This window comes from Aquarana catesbeiana, linkage group LG05 (assembly GCF_042186555.1).
Source record: "Aquarana catesbeiana isolate 2022-GZ linkage group LG05, ASM4218655v1, whole genome shotgun sequence".
Taxonomy (NCBI): Eukaryota; Metazoa; Chordata; class Amphibia; order Anura; family Ranidae; genus Aquarana; species Aquarana catesbeiana.
The window spans coordinates 443,686,429-443,708,147 of NC_133328.1; the positions used below are offsets into that span (position 1 = coordinate 443,686,429).

General features: G+C 40.3%; 1 protein-coding gene across 3 annotated transcripts in view; it reads left to right on the forward strand.

Moving 5' to 3' along the window:
• LOC141145030 (cadherin-19-like) overlaps window positions 1-21,719 on the forward strand; it is a 258,346-nt gene that overhangs the window by 111,428 nt on the left and 125,199 nt on the right. For all 3 annotated transcript variants that reach the window (XM_073631275.1, XM_073631277.1, XM_073631276.1), the window contains one exon: window positions 10,813-10,932. In XM_073631275.1, the coding sequence (XP_073487376.1) occupies window positions 10,813-10,932 (120 nt within the window). The remainder of the gene's footprint in view (window positions 1-10,812; window positions 10,933-21,719) is intronic.

Here is a 21,719-nt window from a genome sequence, read left to right on the forward strand (position 1 = left end):
ACTATGTCTCAAAGTCCCACCCAACAGACAGGAAGTCTGTGCATGGGAGTTAGGTGGCCTCCCATTCCTCTGCAAGAGTCTGTGAGGAGTGTGCATGTCTGCAAGAGGCAAATGTAGTCTGTGACAGACCAGCAAGGAGCTGATCGTGAATAAGCTATAAGACTCCAAGGAACTCTTTTAGTCTGAGGAGCAGACCTAAGGCCTAGGCTGGAGGCCTGAAGCAGCCGTGTGGCATGAAAGTAAGTCAGGAGGCTGAAGTGTTCTGATTTTGCAAGATACAGTAATGGTGGAACCCACTGCATGAGCTACTGATATCTTTGTGAACTTTTGTTCTTTTAAATAAAAGTGGGCTACCATGTGCTTAAAAATACAGTTTTGGCCTGCAAACTCATTGAAAACGCACCTACCGCTTGAGTCTGATCACCCCAATCTTACACTTGCTTAAAAAAAATGTATGTGATCTATCTCAAAAGAAGTAAGCAAAGATAGCTGATCTTTGAAACTGAGCTTCAAACACTCAGGAAAAATAATAGGTATAACCTAATTGGTAATATTGATGAATATTAATTTCAATTACAAAAATTATTCTAAATTTCTGATTTCAGTTGTTAAACATTGGCTCTTGTGATATTTTGTTTATGACTTGCTTAAAAAAAGCACCAGCTTCAGAAATAGAGGATTACCACCAGGAACAAATGCACTTCTGCACAAGTTGCACACAATACTAACCATTCCAGGTACAGTATGCTGGGATAAATGTAATTGCAGGAAATATGTGCTTATTGAGCCTGCACTTTGAATTGGAACGTATTTCAACTTTTTTTAGCATGGGTAAGAGTTATTTTTTTTAACCACTTAAGAACCAGAAGGATTTGCCCCCTTAATGACCAGACCATTTTTTTGCGATACGGCACTGCGTCACTTTAACTGACAATTGTGTGGTCATGCAACACTGTACCCAAACAAAATTGATGTCCTTTTTTTCCCACAAATAGGGTTTTCTTTTAGTGGTATTTGATCACCTCTGCGGTGGCAAGTTTGAAAAAAAATACTTTTTTTACTTTTTGCTATAATATATATCCAAAAGAAAATATATAAAAAACAAATGTATTCATCAGTTTAGTCTGATATATATTCTTCTAGATATTTTTGGTAAAAAAAAAACTGCAATAGGTGTATATTGATTGGTTTGCACAAAAGTTATCGTGTCTACAAACTATGGGATAGAGGGATAGATTTAGGGACTTTTTAAATTGTTTTTACTAGTAATGGTGGTGATCTGCAATTTTTAGCGGGACTGCGACATTGCAGTGGACATATCTGACCCCAAATGACACTTTTTGGGGATCAGTGACAATATTACATTGATCAGTGCTATAGAAATCCACTAATCAATGTAAAAAAGACACTGGCAGGGAAGGGTTTAACACTAGGGGCGATCACAGGGTTAACTGTGTTCCCTAGGTGTGTTCTAACTGTGGGGGGTGGACTACCTGGGACATGACAGAGATCACTGTACCCGATCACTGAGAACAGTAGATCTCTGACATGTCCCCTGTCAGAATGGGGATCCGCCTTGTTTAGTAAGGCAGATCCCCGCCCGCAACTGCGCCTGAGATTCTCGTAGGGGAGCCAACGTGCCACAGTATAACTGTGGCGGCTGGTTCTTAAGTGGTTAATGTTGTGTTTCACCAACAGGAAGATGTATCTTTATTTTCTGTCACAGACACCAGTTGGGCATTGCTGTGAGGAGAACTTTCTACTGCTCTGCCCTGGAGTACATTCCACATTAGGAGAGTTCCATAATAGATTCAGACAAAGCCTGCCAAAGATTTTGAAAAGATTTTGAAAAGCCTCAGGGCTGTATGCTGTACCTTTCCAATCCTAGGTGCACTAAAATGCCAGGAGGGATGAATAGCAGCTAGATACCCCTATGTGCAAGGGGCCTAACAAACATTACAAAAAAGTTCCAGGATACACTTCACAGCTAAACAGTACAAAAAATTTACATCATTTAACAATATGCATTAACAAGTGTCTTTTTTAAGTGGAACATTTCCAAATATGTGTGGAAGCCACACTGCTTTATTAAAGACAGGTATACATGGAGATAGTCCATTACTCCTTAAAGGCAAAGACATATCCTGCACCCATGGTATTCCCTCCATTGATTGAATAACTCACGTAATGAAACAAGGAAACAAAAAAGTGTTGTCATAGTGATTAATAATATTGTTATTATTTTCCAGAACAGTTCGAAAAAATGCTAAGCTGTTGGTTTATTTTTCACCCTTGCATTTGAAAAAAAAAAACTGTGCAATTATCACTCCTAATTTGAATAAAATAAGTAAATCTGCTTCCTATAAAATATTACTCAATACTTAAAATGCAAGTGTGAAAGTAGCCATTTACATGAATTTCATTGTTATTTTTCTCTGAAACTTCTTTGCATGAAAGTTTGTATTTTACAAAATATTATCTTATGCTTTCTCTACATACCTAACTCCTTAATTTCAGCATTTGTAAGACCAAAGCCACTCATTTTAGAATTATGCATTAAAAAGTAACTGCACATTTTAGTATAACTCCTTTTATAACACTGTTACCTTGAATATTCACACTGCTTCAGAATATCTTATTTATCTTTATTTCTATATTTTAATATTTATAAACTTTGGAATTTTGATATCCTTAGTGTAAAGGTTTCCTTTCTTATGTGCAATATACTTGAAGAAATCTGAACGCCTTTACTGAAAATAAATCTAGCAATACTATTTTCTCAAGAAAGGTCAGTGAGGGCTTATTGTATTTTAAGCCAAGGGATTTTGATTTTGAACCACAAAAATCTTCAAATATTAGATTTTGTACTTTGGGTTCAAGATGAGTTTGAGGAAAAGAGTCACATAAAAATCCAACCATCATAGGGCAGTCACGTAAGCTATTTCTGCTGTATGTGGTTGTGTTCCTGCATTTATTAAGCACAATCCTAGAAAGCAGCACATTACAGAGCTTTTACATTTCTGTTTTGCTTTGTGTCAGAGATGTCATCAGTCATATATAATTGGATTGAGATTATGTACAGAGGCAGATTGCATTTATCTACCAGTTTGTTAGCATTAGTATTCCAATTGCACAAAACATCTCAATATGTTTAAAGTGATTATTTTTATGTTCTATATGTGGTTCATTAAAATAGATCACAGAATATTCAATAAGCTTTTTCATATATTGTTCTGGCATTTGCGAATAATTATGGTCTATTCTGGAAAATTTACATTTGCAAGTATTTGATTGTTATGATAGATACAGATAAATATATAGAAGATGGTTCAATAAAAAGTGTTACCTTTTTTTTCCCCCACAGAAGCTGTATTTATTTATTTCAAATTTTTTCTTCTTTGCACATGATTGATTATTTGATGTGAGTAAAAGGTGAACTTTTTACTTCTTTAGTAAATTAACCCAATAGAAAGTGCCGTATACTGCAAGCTATTGTATACAAGATTTACGTGATATGACTTCCCTTAAGTATTCCAGCTTCTAGCCTGGAATTTTTTTTTTCTGTTTCAGATTTTTATTTTTTTTTATCTGAACCCTCCACTTTTGTCATAGAGGAATATACATAGTCCCATTTACAGCTGAACCCCAAACACGACTACTTCCACATTGCAGAATTCCTCAAATGTCACTAGTAAAATAATTTAATTTTCCTTTTTTTTTAAAGTAGCAACATAACAAGAGTTTACCTAACAAGACTTTACAGGCTCCATAGGCCTTTACATAGCCTGTACATAGTGCTAGGTTATATGCAAATCCTCCTGACATGCCCATATAATTTTCTGTTCATGTGGGAATGCTGGAAAAATTATATCTTTCATGATTACTTTTAGAATTGCATTTATTGTCACATGTGTATATTCCAGAAATCCAGCAACAGGGATGCGTGAACATGTACTTTTACTTAAAATCAACTTAACTACTCTTAAGCCTTGTACACATGATCAGATTTTCCGACAGGAAATGTGCGATGACAGGCTGTTGGCGGAAAATCTGACCATTTGTATGCTCTATCGGACAATTGTTGTCGGACTATCTGCAGACAAATGTTGGATGGCAGGCTTTAAAATTTTTCGCTGACAAATGTCTGTTGTTGATTTTCCGAGCGTGTGTACACAAGTCCATCGGACAAAAGTCCAATCCAATTCGATCATGTGTACGAGGCTTTAGATTAATCTAATCTATTGAAGCTGTGAAAAAATCTCGTTGCAAAGTAAAAATTTCTTAGAAAAGTGAATATCCTATTTTCCTTTCGTAAACCCTTTTCTGTATAAATTAGTAACCTTTGCTCTAAAAATTGCCTCTAAAATATCCTTTACAGTGACCCATTTACCTTTTGCTGTTACTTTTTTTAAAGCCTTTCTCTTTTCAATGACAGAAGACCTACATTTGACTTTTCCACTGTAAGCTGTTGACTCTGTGGGGTTGATTTACTAAAATTGGAGAGTGCAAAATCAAGTGCAGCTCTGCAGTAACCAATCAGCTTCCAGTTTTTTTGTCAACGCTTAATTGAACAAGCTGAAATTAGAAGTTGATTGGCTACCATGCAGAGCTGTACCAGATTTTGTACTTTCCGGTTTTAGTAAATCAACCCCTGTGCATCAGACTGCTTTTTCTGATTATAAAAGCTCTGTGCCTGTCTGGGTAGGATGAGATAGCAGTACGCAGCTTGTAGATGACTGTCTGTAGAGGGTCAGGTTACAGATGTTGCTGATCATTATATCCTGCCCCTACCAGGCAGTGCTGATTTACTAACAGATTTAGATATAATAACAAACTGAAGCCAAACTCCAGCTCACATTTTAGTTAACCACTTGCCGACCGGGCCATAGCCGAAAGACGGCTACAGCGCTGTTGGCTTTTTCTGGGTGGATGTCCATGGACGTTCTCCCAGAATCTTGCTCTCGCGCGCCCCCTGGGGTGCGCTCCCGCAAACATCCGTGACCGCCGGGTCCAGAAGATCTGGTGCATCACAGATCGTGGGAAATGGCCGCTTGTAGCAGCCATTTACCACGTGATCGCTCCGTCAAATGATGGAACGATCACTTGTAAACAAACCGGCATCATATCATGATGCCGGTTCCTCCCTCCCCTCTCTGCACCAATCTATACAATGCGAGGGGAGAGAGGGAGAGGGGGAGAGATCTTTTTAGCAGCGCTGTGGGCTGGATCTGTAGTGCCCACAGTGCTGCTCTGTGCCCATACTGTGCAATAATGTGCAATACACTGCAGTACTCTGCAATAATTTGCAATACCTTGCAATACCCTGCAATACTCGCCAATACTTTGCCAATACTCGCCAATACTCTGCAATAAATTTTAACAGAAACAAAGATTTTTTTTACCGAATTTTCAGTATTTTTTGATTTATAGCGCAAAAAATAAAAAACCCAGCGGTGATTAAATACCACCAAAAGAAAGCTCTATTTGTGTGAAAAAAAGGACACAAATTTCATATGGGTACAGTGTTGCATGACTGAGTAATTGTCATTCAAATTGTGAGAGCACCGAAAGCTGAATTGGTCTGGTTAGGAAGGGGGTTTAAGTGCCCAGTTGTCAAGTGGTTAAACAATCAGTTACAGCAACAGTTTTTATTTTATTTTTGGATAAAGATTTTACATAAATAAAAGCTGATAACTGTAAGCACCCCTGTCGATGGTGAATGGGTTGGTTTAACTGTAACTGTTACATTTTTAAGGAGAGCTTGTTCAGTTGAATAACAACGGACTTATTAGCTGAATCACCCAGTAAAAATACAGTAAAGAAAGCCTAAAAGAGAAAACAAATTTAACCACCACATCTAAGAATTGGTAAGCTACAATAAAATAAATTAAATAACTTTGTGCAAAAAAAGGTTGTGGCGCTAACTCATACATAAACCTTCATCTTACAACATATGTGATATAATCATATATTCATTAGGGATGAGCTTTATGTTCTGGTCGACCATGAGTTCGACTTGAGCATTGGCTGTTCGCCCGAACAATTTTTGGTGTTTGCGTCAAATTCAAAAGCTGCGGAACACCCTTTAAAAGTCTATGGGAGAAATCAAAAGTGCTAATTTTAAAGGTTAATATGCATGGTATTGTCATAAAAAGTATTTGGGGACCTGGGTCCTGCCCCAGGGGACATCAATGCAAAAAAATTTTTAAAATTGCTGTTTTTTTTGGGGAGCAGTGCTTTTAATAATGCTTAAAGCGAAACAATAAAAGTGAATTATTTCTTTAAATTTCGTACCTGGGGGGGTGTCTATAGTATGCCTGTAAAGTAGAGCATGTTTCCCGTGTTTAGAACAGTCCCTGCACAAAATGACATTTCTAAAGAAAAAAAGTCATTTAAAACTACTCGCAGCCATAATGAATTGTTGGGTCTCGGCAATACAGGTAAAAGTAATTGAAAAAAACGGCATGGTAATGCCCCACAGTCCATCACCAGGCCCTTTGGGTCTGGTATGAATATTAAGGGGAACCCCAAACCAAATTTTAAAAAAAAAATTACGTGGGGGTCCCCCCAAATTCCATACCAGGCCCTTCATGTCTGCTATGGATTTTAAGGGGAACCCCGCGCCAAATTTTTTTTTTAAATGGCGTGGGGGTCCCCCCAAAAATCCATACCAGACCCTTATCTGAGCATGCAACCTGGCAGGCCGCATGAAAAGAGGGGGGATGAGAGAGCACCCCCCACCTGAACCATACCAGGCCTCATGCCCTCAACATGTCCCCATGTTGAAGGAGACAACCCTTGCCCGGGGGTTGTGGGGGTCTGTGGGTGGGGGGGCTTATCGAAATCTGAAAGCCCCCTTTACCAAGCGGACCCCCAGATCCCGGCCTCCCCCTGTGTGAAATGGTAACGGGGTACAAATGTACCCCTACCATTTCACAAAAAAGTGTCAAAATGGTAACAATGACATGACATGGCTTGGGAACAAGTCCTTTATTAAGAAAATTAAAAAATAAACTGTCCCAGGAAGTCTTCTTCTTCTTCTTCTCTTGCTCCGCCGACAGACTGAAAAAGAAAAAAGCTGCACCGACACGCCACCATGGGAGGCACTCACCATATGACGCATCCTAGCAGGTGACAGTTCTTTTATAACTGAGGATGGGGCCACACGGTGATGTCGCCGGGTGACCCCGCCCCTCTGATGCATGGGGACATCCCTATGGCTTCTCCATAGTGTCAGAGGCCACCCGGTCCGCCCCCTCTGATGCTAGAGGGCTTCCAGATTCCAATAAGCCCCCCACCTGCAGATCCCCACAACCACTGGGCAAGGGTTGTGGGGATGGAGCCCTTGTCCCCATTAACATGGGGACTAGGTGCTTTGGGGGGCTACCCCAAAGCACTTTCCCCATGCTGAGGGCATGTGGCCTGGTATGGTTCGTTTTGTAAAATATTTACAAAAATGTGAAAGGTGCGCTCATTTTTGTGAGATACTGTGTGTGTGTGTCTGTGTGTGTGTATATGTGTGTGTGTGTGTATATACATATACAGTATATCAATTTAATATCAATCAGCTGTGTTTACTCTTTTTAAATCATAATCACAACAGAAACTACCCAAATGACCCTGATCAAAAGTTTACATACCCCAGTTCTTAATACTGGGTATTGCCCTCTTTAACATAAATGACAGCTTGAAGTCTTTTGCGGTATTTGTGGATGAATAATTAAAAAAAATTAAACTCACGCTGAATGGTGAAAAAACAGTGAAAAAGAAAACTAAAGCAGCAGCCACACACAAAGTGCTACTCACTAGAAGTGTAAAATTATGAAAATGTGGTGCTCGCAAATGTTATTCAACATGTGTAACCAAGTGTAGATGAGTGCAGATGTGAATATACAAAGCAAAAAACTTGTAAATAAAGTCCAAATAAATGTGCTGAATGTTCTGATCCGCAATGGGAAAAAAACGCCACCCCCACATGTGTCCCCACTCACCAAATGGCGATGACCCCCAGCTTTGCAGTCTATATATATGTCAATATTTCCGGTGGCACTGACATCATTGTTGACTCCAAATTAAGCATTTATGGTTGTGGCCAAAGAGCTCAATTTTGGTCTCTGAAAAATGGCCAAGAAATAATAAATTCTGTGAGGGTATGCAAACTTATGAGCACAACTGTGTGTGTGTATATGTATGCATATATGTATATATATATATATATATATATATATATATATATATATATATATAATCAATTTAATGTTATTAGAGAAAATAACCTTCCCTTTCAATCTGAAGGACTGTATTTTCTGTAAAATTCAATACAACATGGCAACCTAGAGGTGTTCTGTACACAGTTGGTGTATGGAGCGCCCCGGAAATTTAATTTCCTACTTGTGTGATTTGGTTCACTGATTTCCTCAGAAAGCACTAACAAACAAGCCAGATTTTAGGCATCCTCTGCAGCAAAAAATTCCAATTTAAAGTCATTGTAAGGGTTAGTTTTTTATTTTAAAATAACAAACATATCATACTTACCTCCACTGTACATCTCATTTTGCACAGAGTGGCCCCAAACCTGTCCTTCTAGGGTCCCACTGCGGCTCCTCCCCACATCTGATAACCCCCTCGCAGAAGCGCTTCCCCAAGGGGGTTACATTGCAGGCGCGCTCTCGAGTCCAGCATTCAACATCAATAGCAGCCGCAAGTATGACCCGGCCTCGCCCCAGGTACCCATGTCACTGGATTTGATTGACAGCAGTGGGAGCCAATGGCTGCACTGCTATCAATCTATCCAATCAAGAGCCGAGAACCCCAGGCAGAGAGACAGCGCTTCCCTGCCGGATCAAGTTCCAGGACTCAGGCAAGTAAAACGGGGGGCTGGGGGGTCGGTCACTGCCAGGTGTTTTTTCACCTTAATGCATAGGATGCATTAAGGTGAAAAAACACAAAGGTTTACAGCCCCTTTAAGGTTGGAGGGAAAGGAGGTTTTATATGAAATTGTGAAAGGAGTTATTTACAGTCAGAGCAACAAAAATGTGAATCTCCCTTCCTCATGTAGTGATATCAGCTGGGAAAACAATTCAAAAACATATAGATGTCTTCCTCAATAAACACAATATACAGGGATATACTGTATAAAGTTTTAGAATCCATAACTTGAAATAACACACATACAAAACACACACACTTAGGTTGGAATTGATCAACTTTTTTTTTTCCCATGTGACCGAATGGCTTCTACCAGAGGCTCCACGTCTAATACAAAAATGAGCAGGGAGAGAGGGCATCCCTGTCAGGTACCAGTAGTAATCCAAAAGGCTTTAATAGCCATCCAGAAGTCCACACCCTGGCAGAAGGTGTGGAATATAGTCCTAAAATGGGCAATAAGGTAGTCCTGAAAGGCCAAACTTCTGCTCTAAAATACTTACCAGTGCACTCGGTCAAATGCCTTCTCTGCATCTAAGGATAGAAGCAGAGAGGGCATTCTGTGATGTTCTTCCCATTGTATAAGGTCAAAAAACCCAACACTGGCCTGTTGATTAGGTATAAATCCAACTTTGTCAGGATGCACCAGGTTGGAGATGTATCAGGAAAGCCGGTTAGCTAGGAGAGTCGCATAAAGCTTTAGATGTCTGTTTAGAAGGAATATGGGTCTATAATTGGTTGGATCAACTGGTGGTTTGCCTGATTTAGGGATGGTGATTATAAGGGCCTCCAAGGACTCCCAAGGAATCTCTCCCATGGCTGCAAAATGGTTAAAAGACTTGCACAGATAAGGGGCAAGGAGGGTGGGGAAGAGCTTATAGCATTCATTGCAAAATCCAAAAGTAATAAAGGCCAGGGGCTTTACAGAGGGGAAGAGTAGATATGGCTCTGAGTATCTTTTCCTCAGAGAATGGTCGGGATAGATCCTCAAGCACTTCTGGTGTAATAGTTGGAAGGTGAATGGAGTCTAGGAATTAATTGATCTCATCAGAATGGGGCACAGGTTCTACGGTCAATGAATTGAGATTATACAGTTTAGAATAGAGATCACTAAAACAGCTAGCTATTTCTTTGTGGTTGCTGACTAGGTGGCTTGGGAAGTTTTCATATTTTATTCTGGAAAGTGTGAATTTTCATTTAATTTGTTTGGAGAGCTCTGCACCAGGTTTATTACCATAGGCATATCAGTTAAGGAAGAGTCGTTTGTTATGGAAGTCAAAATCTTTTTGTAGATGCATACAAAGTTCCTCCCTAAGCTGACAGAGTTCTGCCAAGTCTCGATTATTGGGGATAGACTTGTTGTTCTGAAGTGATCTCGGCTCGTATCTTTTTGTCATGGACACACATTTTAATAAAAAAGCCTCTCATAGCATTTGTTAGTGTTCCGTAGTACAGTGTCATCTAGAACAGAATTAGTGTTCATGCGGAAATAAGTCTCAATCTCAGATTTGAACTGTTCTTGATACTTTGGGTGGTTAAGAAAAGAGGTATTTCAATGCTATAAAGTAGTGGGTTTCAATGCAGGATTAGTAGACAAAGTGATAGACACTGGGGCATGGTCTGACCAAGTAATGAGGCCAATATTGGTCATGGAAATGGACTGTAAGGTAGATTTGTAAGTCAAGAACATATCTATCCTTCTTCACATTGGATGAGTGAGGCTAAGACAGTAGACCTTGTATCTTGTTCAACCTTATTTACTATGTAACTAAAGGTGAAGTGGTCCTTTTTAAAGCAGTATTAAAATGATCCAAGCTAAGTAAGATTGCTCACCAAGAAACACAGTTGCTAGCAATAAAGACATGTTTTTTCTAATCTTTCTTTTAGGTACATATGTAATTCAAGTAACAGCTGTAGATTACGATGATCCAGCAACTGGAAATAATGCCAGATTGGTATATAGCATTCTTCAGGGACAGCCACAGTTTTCAATTGAAATAAAATCAGGTAACAGACCTTGGGCATTTATATAATTTCCCATAAAAATGTATTAATTTTGTTCATGTTCAGTTCCTGCGTTCATACATGCAATTTACAAAGTTAACACATAACTATCGGTATGCAGTGTGTTTTATGAAAGTATTTGTGTTACTATTTCTTTAAAGTGTATCCAAAGAGTATACACATGTTTATGGTGAGAGGTTAGAACCTTTGTCAGGTTTTTGTTTTGTTTTTGTTTGTCTGTGTGCCTGGTATACATTGTCCCCACAATAGAAATTAGGGAAACTTTTTGATAACAATTGGCAAAAAGAGTGTCTAACTTAGGAGAGGTTCCCTACCACTTCCTGTTGTGTAAAGGGAAATGGTAAGCAAAGGGCAAATAGAAACCTTACAGGGATTTTATATCCTGCCTGCTCTATTTTTAAAAACTGTTTTGACTTTAGATATACTTTAATCATTGGATATTCCAAATAACTTCCAAACAAATTGCATTACATGATAACAAGCACAGGATTGTAATAATGTTGTTCCTTCCAGTATGACTTATTGCAATACTACACATAAAAGTATCCTAATACTAGAGATGTGAAACTATAAAATGAGCTGGACATACTTGTGTTTGGTTTGTGGATGGTTTGCTGAACTGTGCTGAAGTACTGAATATTAATGCAACACTGTTGAAGTCAATAGGAGCTAAATCTTAAAATCAGTTTTGGCCATTTTCAAGGCTAATAAGCAAAAGATTGTCAGAAAATGGTATGGGGTGGTGTTGTTGCCACTGCCATAGGATACATGTACTACTGAAAAAAAAGTATAACAAGTACCATTAAGAGTCTGGTATATATTTTGGGGGATCTTTGGAGGGTTGTCTATGACTATATTTTTTTTAAAGAGTGCCAACAGTGAAATGTAAGTCACATGAAATTATATTTTATCTAAAATGTCACTTATGCTGTACAACATCCCACCAGAACCTTTATCCTTAAAAAAAAAACAAAGGGGGGGCACACATTTGCTTCCTGAACCATACCAGACCACATGACCTCAAAAGGGTACCTTGACAAAGCAGAACCCTGGATCAAAGCACCTTGTCCCTATGTTGATGAGGATAAAGGCCTTGGAACACAACCCTGGCCGGGAGGCTGTATGGATCTGTGAGCAAGGCGTCTCTCAAAACCAGGTACCAACCCCCACAACATTAATGAGTAAGGGGTATAATGTACCCCTACTCATTCATAAAAACAATAAATAAACACACATTTGGCAAGTCCTTTATTAAAAAACAAAAAAGCTCCTCAATGTAAATGTCCAGAAACATAATCAAACACAATGAACATAATCAAAAAACATTGTCAAAACACAATGAACAGCACCTTTTGAAAGAAAAAACATGCCAACTTCGGAGACTTCTTTGCTCAGGTTACTACTCTCCACTCAATAACAAGGTGAAGGGGATGGTGGCTAATGTCATTGACCAAATATGGCCATGGTCAGTTATTCTTTTATTACAATTACCTCTGCTAGCCAGGGGGATCATTTTACTATTGTCACAGTTTAATATGCAGTTTTCTGCTTTTGAAATTCTTACCTCCTAAATGCAGTGGTTCTGCTGGACCTGTGGTTCTATTCACATGTGCTGCTGGATTCTGTGTTTACCTATGGGTGTCACCTGTTCTACTGTGGTTTTATATCCATTTCCCTTCTATAATTTTCTGATCCCCCACCCAGTTTGCTTCTATATATATAGACATGCTGATTGCAGCTTGTGTTTCTTGAGCAACTTCCTAGTTCAGTGCTCCTGCTTTTCTGCATATTACTTATATCCCATGTCTGACTTCCCCTGTACCGACCCTGGCTTCATCTACGATTTTTGCCTGCCTGCCATGTGCCCTTACCTCTTCTTCTTGTTTCCCAGATCCTCTTTTGTCTCCTGCCATCTGTACTCTGCATGTGTGAGTGACCGCCACATCTACACCTGGGTGTACCTGAGGGCTGTGACCTGGTTCCAGTCTGTTGCAAATCCATTCCAACCATCAGGGGCCCTGGTGAAGAAGCAAGCTGGGGCTTAGACTATGCACTGGGGAACCTGGAGTTGGCCTTCTACAAGGGCTCAATACCATAGGAACCTGACAACTACTTTTTGTTTTTAACATTACTTTTTTCTGAGTCTGCTTTTTTGCTTCCTGTGATCAATTTCCTGTTCATTAGAAAGTGGCAATGATGATAATTCAGAGAGTGATGACATAGGAAGCAACAAAGCTGAGCCAGAAAGCTAAAAATCCCAAGCAGAAAACGATTATGTAATTTGCAGTGGGTTAACAATAGCTATAGTAGTCCACATGGCTGCTCTTCTATGGGGCCGGGGGGTGGAAAGGGGCCCCACTACAGGGGCTTTTGAGACAATTTAAATATAGAAAATCTGTATGCATGGGAAAATAACTCAAATTCAATACTGAAAAACACACATTATGGATTGCAAAGGTTGATGTTGACATAGATCTTTTACCCCCTGTGATATTTAGAATCAAGAATAGGTGATGTCAAATCCATAGCAAGAGTTATTATAATTAATGCTGCTAGTCACAGAAGAATTTTTTAGCAGTCTTAGTAATGTAGATTTACTGTTCCCAAAGCTATTGGACAGTACTGAAATTAACTCTGTCTGCCTAAGGCAGTCTTCCTTAGGCTGTAAAAAATTCCATTGTCTCTCCTTAGCTAAAAACTGACAGCTATTTTTAGTTCTGCAAAAAACAGTTTAACCACTTCAGCCCCAGAAAGATTTACCCACTTCCTGACCATGCCATTTTTTGCGATATGGCACTGCGTCGCTTTAACTGACAAGTGCATGGTCGTGCGACGTTGTACCCAAACAAAATAATTTTTTGAGCTATAAACAAAAAATGAGTGACAATTTTGAAAAAAAAACAATATTTTTTACTTTTGCTATAATAAATATCTCAAAAAAAAATTTTAATCAGTTTATGCCAATATTCTTCTACATATTATTGGTTAAAAAATTGCAATACGCTGATATTGATTGGTTTGTGCAAAAGTTGTAGTGTCTACAAAATTGGGGGTATATTTATGGCATTTTTATTATTAGTCAGCAATTTTTAGTGGGATTGCAACATTGCGGCAGACAGATCGGACTCTTTTGACACTTTTTTGGAACCACTGACATTTATACCTCTTTGACTTTGCAGCTGATTGACCGCACACTCCTGTTCCCTCCACTAAGATGGTGACAATTGATATTTCTTAAGTAATTGGCCATAAAGATGAAAACTTCAGGGTTTTACCTTACATGATTTCATGTTGGACACAGTTCCATCGCATAATATGAGAACCCCGCTCTGGTTGGATACATTTTCCATGAGAGATTTACATATACACATGCTTTCATAAACAAGCTGGACACTACCTTTGTAGTTAAAAAACCCTCTAATGACCATGAGCAACCTTGGGAGCATGGTTGGATCTAGGGCTGTCCCTGCTTTCTTCAGCTGCTGATAAAATCATTCTATGTTTGGGAATTACAGCATTTGGAGTGATGCAAATTGAAAGGTCCCTGACGAAGATTTGCACTATATGTGCAATTGAAACGAGTCGGATAATCATTTGCGAGCCCTCTCCCTTTCTCAAGCTGGTTTTTCCATTACATATGTTTTTATTTTCAGCTATATGTGTTTTCGTGTTGTAATTTATCAATTGCACAATACATTTTGTAATTTTATACTATTACTGCCTTGCGTCCATTTAAAGTCCCATTTTCTGAGGAATCTTGTTCTGACATTTATACAGCGATCATAGCTAAAAATAGCCACTGATTACTATATAAATGTCACTGGCAGGGAAGGGGTTAACACTAGGAGCGATCAAGGGGTTAAGTGTGTCCTAGGGAGGTGTTTCTAACTGTGGGGAGAGGGTACTGAAAGGGAGTAGAGAGAGATCGCTGTTCCTGATCACTAGGAATGGCATATATCTCTCCACTTCCCTGACAGAACAGGGATCTGTCTGTTTACATTGATAGATCCCTGTTCTGTCTCTCTCTGGGGTGATCGTGGGTCACCAGCTGGCATTGCGGCTGCTGGCCACGCACATCGACTCAAAGTGTTGCGCCGAGGTGCACGCGTGCCCCCAAAGCGGTTGTCGTACAGCTACAGCGATTCGCGCAGGAGAGCCAACTTGCTGCTGTATAACGACGGCAGTTGGTCAGCAAGGTGTTAAAGACTGAGTATTAGGAATACTGTATAGAGAAATTGTGTAATTGTGCACTAATCATATACAACTGTGTACAATTGAGTAATTGTGTACTAACAAATAGGTTGTATGTTGCGATATAAAACAATGTGGTGATCATTATTATTTCTACTACAACCACTACAACCAGCGCCAGTTCTTTCCTGCAGCCTGTGGATGGTGGCTTGTAAACAATCAATGGCCACCACCATTGCAGCTGATCCACTGACAATGGGTCAATAAGAGCAGACAGAGTTTTTTGAGACCCATCCCTCATGTTGAGGGCATCTGGCCTGGTATGGTTCAGGAGGGGGGCGCTCATTTGTCCCCCCCCTTTCCTGGCCTGCCAGGCTGTGTGCTCAGATAAAGGGTCTGGTATGGCAATTTAAATGTAATTTCATGCATTTTTTTTTCTTTAGAAATGTCATTTTTGCTGCAGCCTGTTCTTTACATGCTACAGATGCGCTGCTTTACAGGCAGACGAAAGGGACCCCCCTAGGTACTATATTTAAAGGAATTTTTCATTTTTATTGTTGCACTTTAAGCATCATTAAAATCACTGCTTCCTGCTTTTTTAAAAAAAATGTTTGTATTGATTTTTCAAGTTTTGGTCCAATAGACTTATAGGGTCTGCTGTTGGGGTCAGAACTTTTTCTCTGTTCAGCAGTTCTGTTGCGAATCAAACAGGGGGGTGTTTGGGCCATCTCTAGTTAAAAGTTAATTCCCTGCATTCTTTCCTGTCAACTTTTGTCCACAGCACTGGTCCATAGAAGTGTGCTGACTATGTTGTCAGCTCTTCTGCTACCCCATAATTTGTAGTTATACCTCTGTGCATTTGGTTTATAATGACTGGTTGACCAAAATCTAAATTATTTTGGCAGGTAATATGGTAAACATAAATGTATTTAGCTGTATATTCAGCTGTTTCTCTGGAATTTCACTTAAATTTATGCAATTACACAATATACACATCTTCTCTACAAGAAATACAGATCTACATTCTTTTAAGACATATACCTTTATTTTAATGCTACAAGAAAAACAGAAATGGAAGGTGTGCACACCTAGTTCATTACCAGAGATAATTTAATATTAAGAAATTTTAGTATAAAAGTGGGTACTCACAAAATGCAACTGACAAAAGGCCATAAATACAGTACATGGTCATGCACAGAATACGGGGGTACAGCTAACGCCTTTCAGGGGCGCACCCCATCCCTCAGTGCTTGGCCAATATCACAGTGCATTATCATGCACAGAACACGGGGTACAGCTAATGCGTTTTGGGGGTGCACCCCTTTTCTCAGAGCTAGGCCATAAACACAGTGCATGGACATGCACAGAACACGGGGTACAGCTAACGCTTTTCATGGCACACCCCCTTCCTCCGAGCTAAGGCAGCATCCACCTAGGGATACCATATATACCTTTCATACCACCATTTTATCTGACATCTGTTACTCCACACCTTGAAAGACCTATTGGCGCTGGAAGTGACTGTGTTTATTTTAGTGCTGATTAAATGAAGATGAACTAAGCTAAACTACGTACAAAACAGTTTTGTTCTCTTTATTTGCATGTTATGACCTGTAACAATGTCTTTCAGAATTTCTATTCATTTGGATATTTTGGATAATGTTCCAGTTCCTCACTTACACACAATGTGTACCGCTTTTAAATGCTTGTATGAATGTTTGAAGCAAGATAATTTACTTAATGAGCATTGGGTGAAATAATAGGAATAGGGAAAGTACAACAAATCTGAAAATCAATTGTTTAAATTCACTAATAAAAGGAACAGCTGAGGTGACAACTGTTAATATTCTGACAGTATTTAAAAGGAATTGAAATGTTGCAATAAAATTTCACAGCTTAACGGTGATAATGAATGTAAAATGAAGTGCTGCCTACCCCAGGAGGAAAAAGAAAAAACTGTATCTGTCACAACAAATATTCAACAATTTAAAAATTGTTGTTTTTTAATACTTTTTGGTGTTACTTATATCTACTGAGAAGTAGTCTGTTTTGCGTTAATACAAGTAACTTGAGGTTATAATTTTTATGTATAGCCAACCTGTTTTAGGAGAAATGTGTAAGCTGCATATTGTCTGCACATTCTAAAAATGCTTCCTTCTTATTTGTCAGATTTCAGCACCCTCTGGTCACCAACTAAAATCATGTATGTAGTATATAATGTCAGAGACATGTCAGAACTGATTTGTAAAATTGTTCTTGGTCAAGAATTGAAATTGGATAAACATGAAAGCCAGGCAACTAGTATCATTAAAAGCCTCTTCATCATTTGTGAGATCTCACCTCATATAGTGCTGTACATTTCGGTGCAAACAGCATGAGGGTAATCTACCAAAAGAATTGAGAACAAGGGATGAGCTCTTTCTTTGTTTTGAACATAGTTTCAGTACTTTGTCTGTTAAGGTTTTTGACGGAATGCCGAACTTTCAGCCTATTTTGGCAAGAAATAATATATGGTAGTGGGTTTTTCTCCCACCACTATATATAACAGCTTTCTTCTTCTGCTGTCAAAGCTGTTAATGAAGTGCTGGATTCTGGCACCCACCATGTCCTTTGCTACCAATGACATCAGCCAGCCCATTCATTTTCTGACCAGGAATCCCAAGATATGTAAACAAAGTGGCCTGTATAGTTTAAAAAATGATGTGGGGTTCCCTTACTCATTCACATGGGGGCTGCCAGCCTCCCCCTTGTTGTCAAAGGGGCTTCCAGATTCTAATAAATCCCTCACCTGCGGATTCCTAAAACCACCAAGCTAGAGTTGTTAAGAAGAAGCCCTTACCCTTATCAACTTTGGGACAAGATAAGGGTCTGGTTTAGATGAAGGGAACCTGTAGCCATTTGTTTAAAAACAGGAAATAAATTGCCAGCAATTAAATTTTTGTTTTTGTTTGTAAAATTCAATTTTGCTTTAGTAGAGTGTATACTTTGTACAGATGTGCCACTTCAGGTTAGGGGCATCTCCCAGGCATGTGATTTAAAGGAATTTTACATTTTTAATGTTTACTGTAAGCATTATTAAAATCATTGCTACCTGCCAAATTGAATTTAAAAAAATTCTCCTGAGGTAGAGCTCAGATACTCATTTCTTTAACAATTACTTGTCTATTGACCCAGGAAATAACCAGAAATTATTTTTAACATTTGGTTCCAGTTGACTTCTATAGGGTTCAGAATCAGCATCTGAACTTTTGCAGTGTTTCTCTGCCTCAAACCAAACACAGGTACGTTCAGCTTATTCCTATTGAGAATTGCCCATCTGAGAAAATACGGAAATGTTCTCTTCACTTATATATTATTATATTATTATTATACAGTATTTATATAGCGCCAACGTAGCGCTTTACAACTTGAGGGTAGACAGTACAAATACAATACAATTTGATACAGTAGGAATCAGAGGGCCCTGCTCCTTAGAGCTTACAATCTAAGAGGGAAGGTCAAGAGATACAAGAGGTAATAACTATGGGTGATGTGCTGATTGAGAAGATAAATGTACAGTTGTTAGGTGGGGGCCAGATAGGCTTCTCTGAAGAGATGAGTTTTCAGGGATCGTCTGAAAGTGGATAAAGTAGGAGAAAATTGGACGGATTGGGGTAGAGCATTCCAGAGGATGGGGGAGGCTCTGGAGAAGTCCTGAAGGTGAGCATGGGATGAGGTGACAAGGGAGTTTGAGAGCAGGAGGTCTTGGGAGGAGCGAAGAGAATGATTAGGTTGGTATTTTGTGACTAGGTTAGAGATGTAGCTGGGGGCCAGGTTGTGGATGGCTTTGTAAGTTATAGTTAGTATCTTGAATTTAATTCGGTGACTGAGTGGCAGCCAATGGAGGGATTGGCAGAGGGGTGTGGCAGACGCTGAGCGGTTTGTGTGGTGGATGAGCCTGGCAGCAGCGTTCATGACGGATTGAAGTGGGGATAGCCTATTTAGAGGTAAACCAATGAGGAGGGAGTTGCAGTAGTCGAGGCGGGAGATGACCAGGGAGTGGATTAGAAGCTTTGTGGTGTCATTGGTTAGGAAGGGGCGTATCTTGGAGATGTTGCGAAGATTGAGGCGGCAAGCTTTGGATAGTGATAGAATGTGGGGTCGAAAGGTTAGTTCAGAGTCCAGGATTACACCTAGGACCTTGGCGTGGGGAGATGGGTTGATAGTTGAGCCATTGATCTTGACAGGGAAATCAGGGGAAGTGGCACCTGAGGGAGGAAATATGAGCTCGGTTTTGGATAGGTTGAGTTTGAGAAAGTGATGTGACATCCAGGCTGATATGTCTGCTAGTAAGTTGGTAATGCGTGAGGAGACAGATGGAGAGAGCTGGGGGGTGGAGAGATAGATTTGGGTGTCATCAGCATAGAGATGATATTTAAAGCCGTGGGAGGCAATCAACTGACCCAAGGAGGTGGTGTAGATTGAGAAAAGGAGAGGTCCAAGAACAGAACCTTGGGGGACCCCAACGGAAAAAGGAAGAGGAGAGGAGGAAGTAGAGTTGTAAGTGACACTGAAGGAGCGGTGGGATAGGTAGGATGAGAACCAGCGAAGAGTACAGTCACGGAGACCAAAGGAGTGGAGTTTTTTGAGAAGGAGGGGGTGGTCCACTGTGTCAAAGGCAGCAGAGAGATCCAGGAGAAGTAGTACAGAATAGTGTCCATTGGCTTTAGCCATTAGTAGGTCATTTGAGAGTTTAAGGAGAGCAGTTTCCGTGGAGTGTTGAGGGCAAAAACCGGACTGAAGGGGATCACAAATTTATTCATGGTCAGATGGTCGCTTAGTCAGTTGTAGACCAGTCTTTCAAGAAGTTTGGAGGAGAAGGAGAGTAAGGAGATGGGACGTAAGTTGTTGAGATTGGTGGGATCCAGTGAGGGCTTTTTTAGTATGGGGGTGACTACCGCATGTTTTAGAGAGTTTGGGAAGATGCCACAAGAGAGGGAGAGGTTGAAAATGTGAGTTAGAGAGCGTAGAATCGAGTCAGAGGGTGAGCGTAGCATTTGCGAGGGAACAGGATCCAGGGGGCAAGTGGTTAGATGAGTGCTAGATAAAAGTTTAGCAACCTCAGTAATAGTAGCAGGGTTGAATGAGGGAAGTAATGATTGCGTCTGTGGACATGGGGTGTTGCATGGGGGAGGTTTTTGCGCATTGGTGATCTCTTCATGAATTGTATCAATCTTAGTTTTGAAGTGATTGGCAATCTCCTGGGCAGTGAGTGAGTTGGTGGGTGGAGGCAGTGGAGGACAGAGTAGAGTGTTGAAGGTAGAGAAGAGTTGACGTGGACTGGATGAGAAGGTGTTAATGAGTGTGATAAAGTAGGTCTGTTTGGCAGTGTGAAGGCAGGAGTAGTATTTTAGGAGGGCAGATTTATATTGTGTAAAGTCTTCATGGGTCTTAGTCTTATGCCACAGGCGCTCAAGAGCGCGGCTACGTTTTCTGAGACTTCTGGTGTCATCTGTTTGCCAGGGTTGTAGCAGTCGGGGCCTAATTCTGCGTGTAGTGAGGGGGGCAAGCTTGTCTAGGGAGGAAGACAGTGAGCTGTTGTAGATGAAATTTGCTAGGTTGGGGCAGGACAGAGGTGAGATTTTGTCATAGAGGTGATCAGTAGCAGAGTAGAGAAGAGAAGGGTTGAGGTGGCGAAGGTTTCTACGTGTAATTGTTAGGCAGTTGGAGGGAGAAGAGGTGGAAGACAGGGAGAGAGCAAAACTAATAAGGTGGTGATCAGAGAGTGGGAGTGGATTGTTGGAAAGGTTGCACGGAGTGCACAGATAGGAGAAGGCAAGGTCAAGGGTGTTGCCGTTGGAGTGGGTAGGAGCCTGTATCCATTGCTTCAGGTCAAGCGATGAGGTTAGACTGAGAAGTTTAGAAGTAATAGTAGTGTTAGTGTTGACAGGGATGTTGAAGTCTCCAAGAATAATTGTGGGGATTTCAGAAGAGAGAAAGTAGGGTAGCCAGGCAGAGAAGTCATCAAGAAAGGCTGATACTGGTCCAGGGGGCCGGTAGATGACAGCAATTCTTAGAGAAATGGGAGAGAAAAGACGAATGCAATGTGCATCAAAAGAGGAGAGTGTCAGAGAGGGAGGTGGGTGAAGAAACCTGATAGGTGCTGCATGGGGCTAGAAGGGTTCCCACTCCACCTCCCTTCCGTCCACTTGGTCTGGGGGAGTGAGTCCAGAGAAGGCCCCCATGGGAGAGGGAAGCAGGAGAAATAGTATCCGATTCATGAAGCCAGGTTTCAGTAATGGCAAGTAGGTTAAAGGAATTTGTGATAAAGAGGTCGTGAAGGGCGGTGAGTTTGTTGCAGACAGAACGTGCATTCCACAGGGCACAGGAAAAGGGGGGGCTGGTTTTGGAAAGAGGAATAGAGACCAAGTTCTGTGGGTTGCGGCTCCTGCCAGAGGGTGTAGGGGGATGGGAGCAATGGGCAAAGACAGATGATGGTGGCCCAGGGTTTGGGGATATGTCACCAGAGATTAGGAGAAGCAGGAGGGTGAGGGAGGTAATGTGGGACTGTGATTTATGTGAAGGGGCATGTCTCAGAG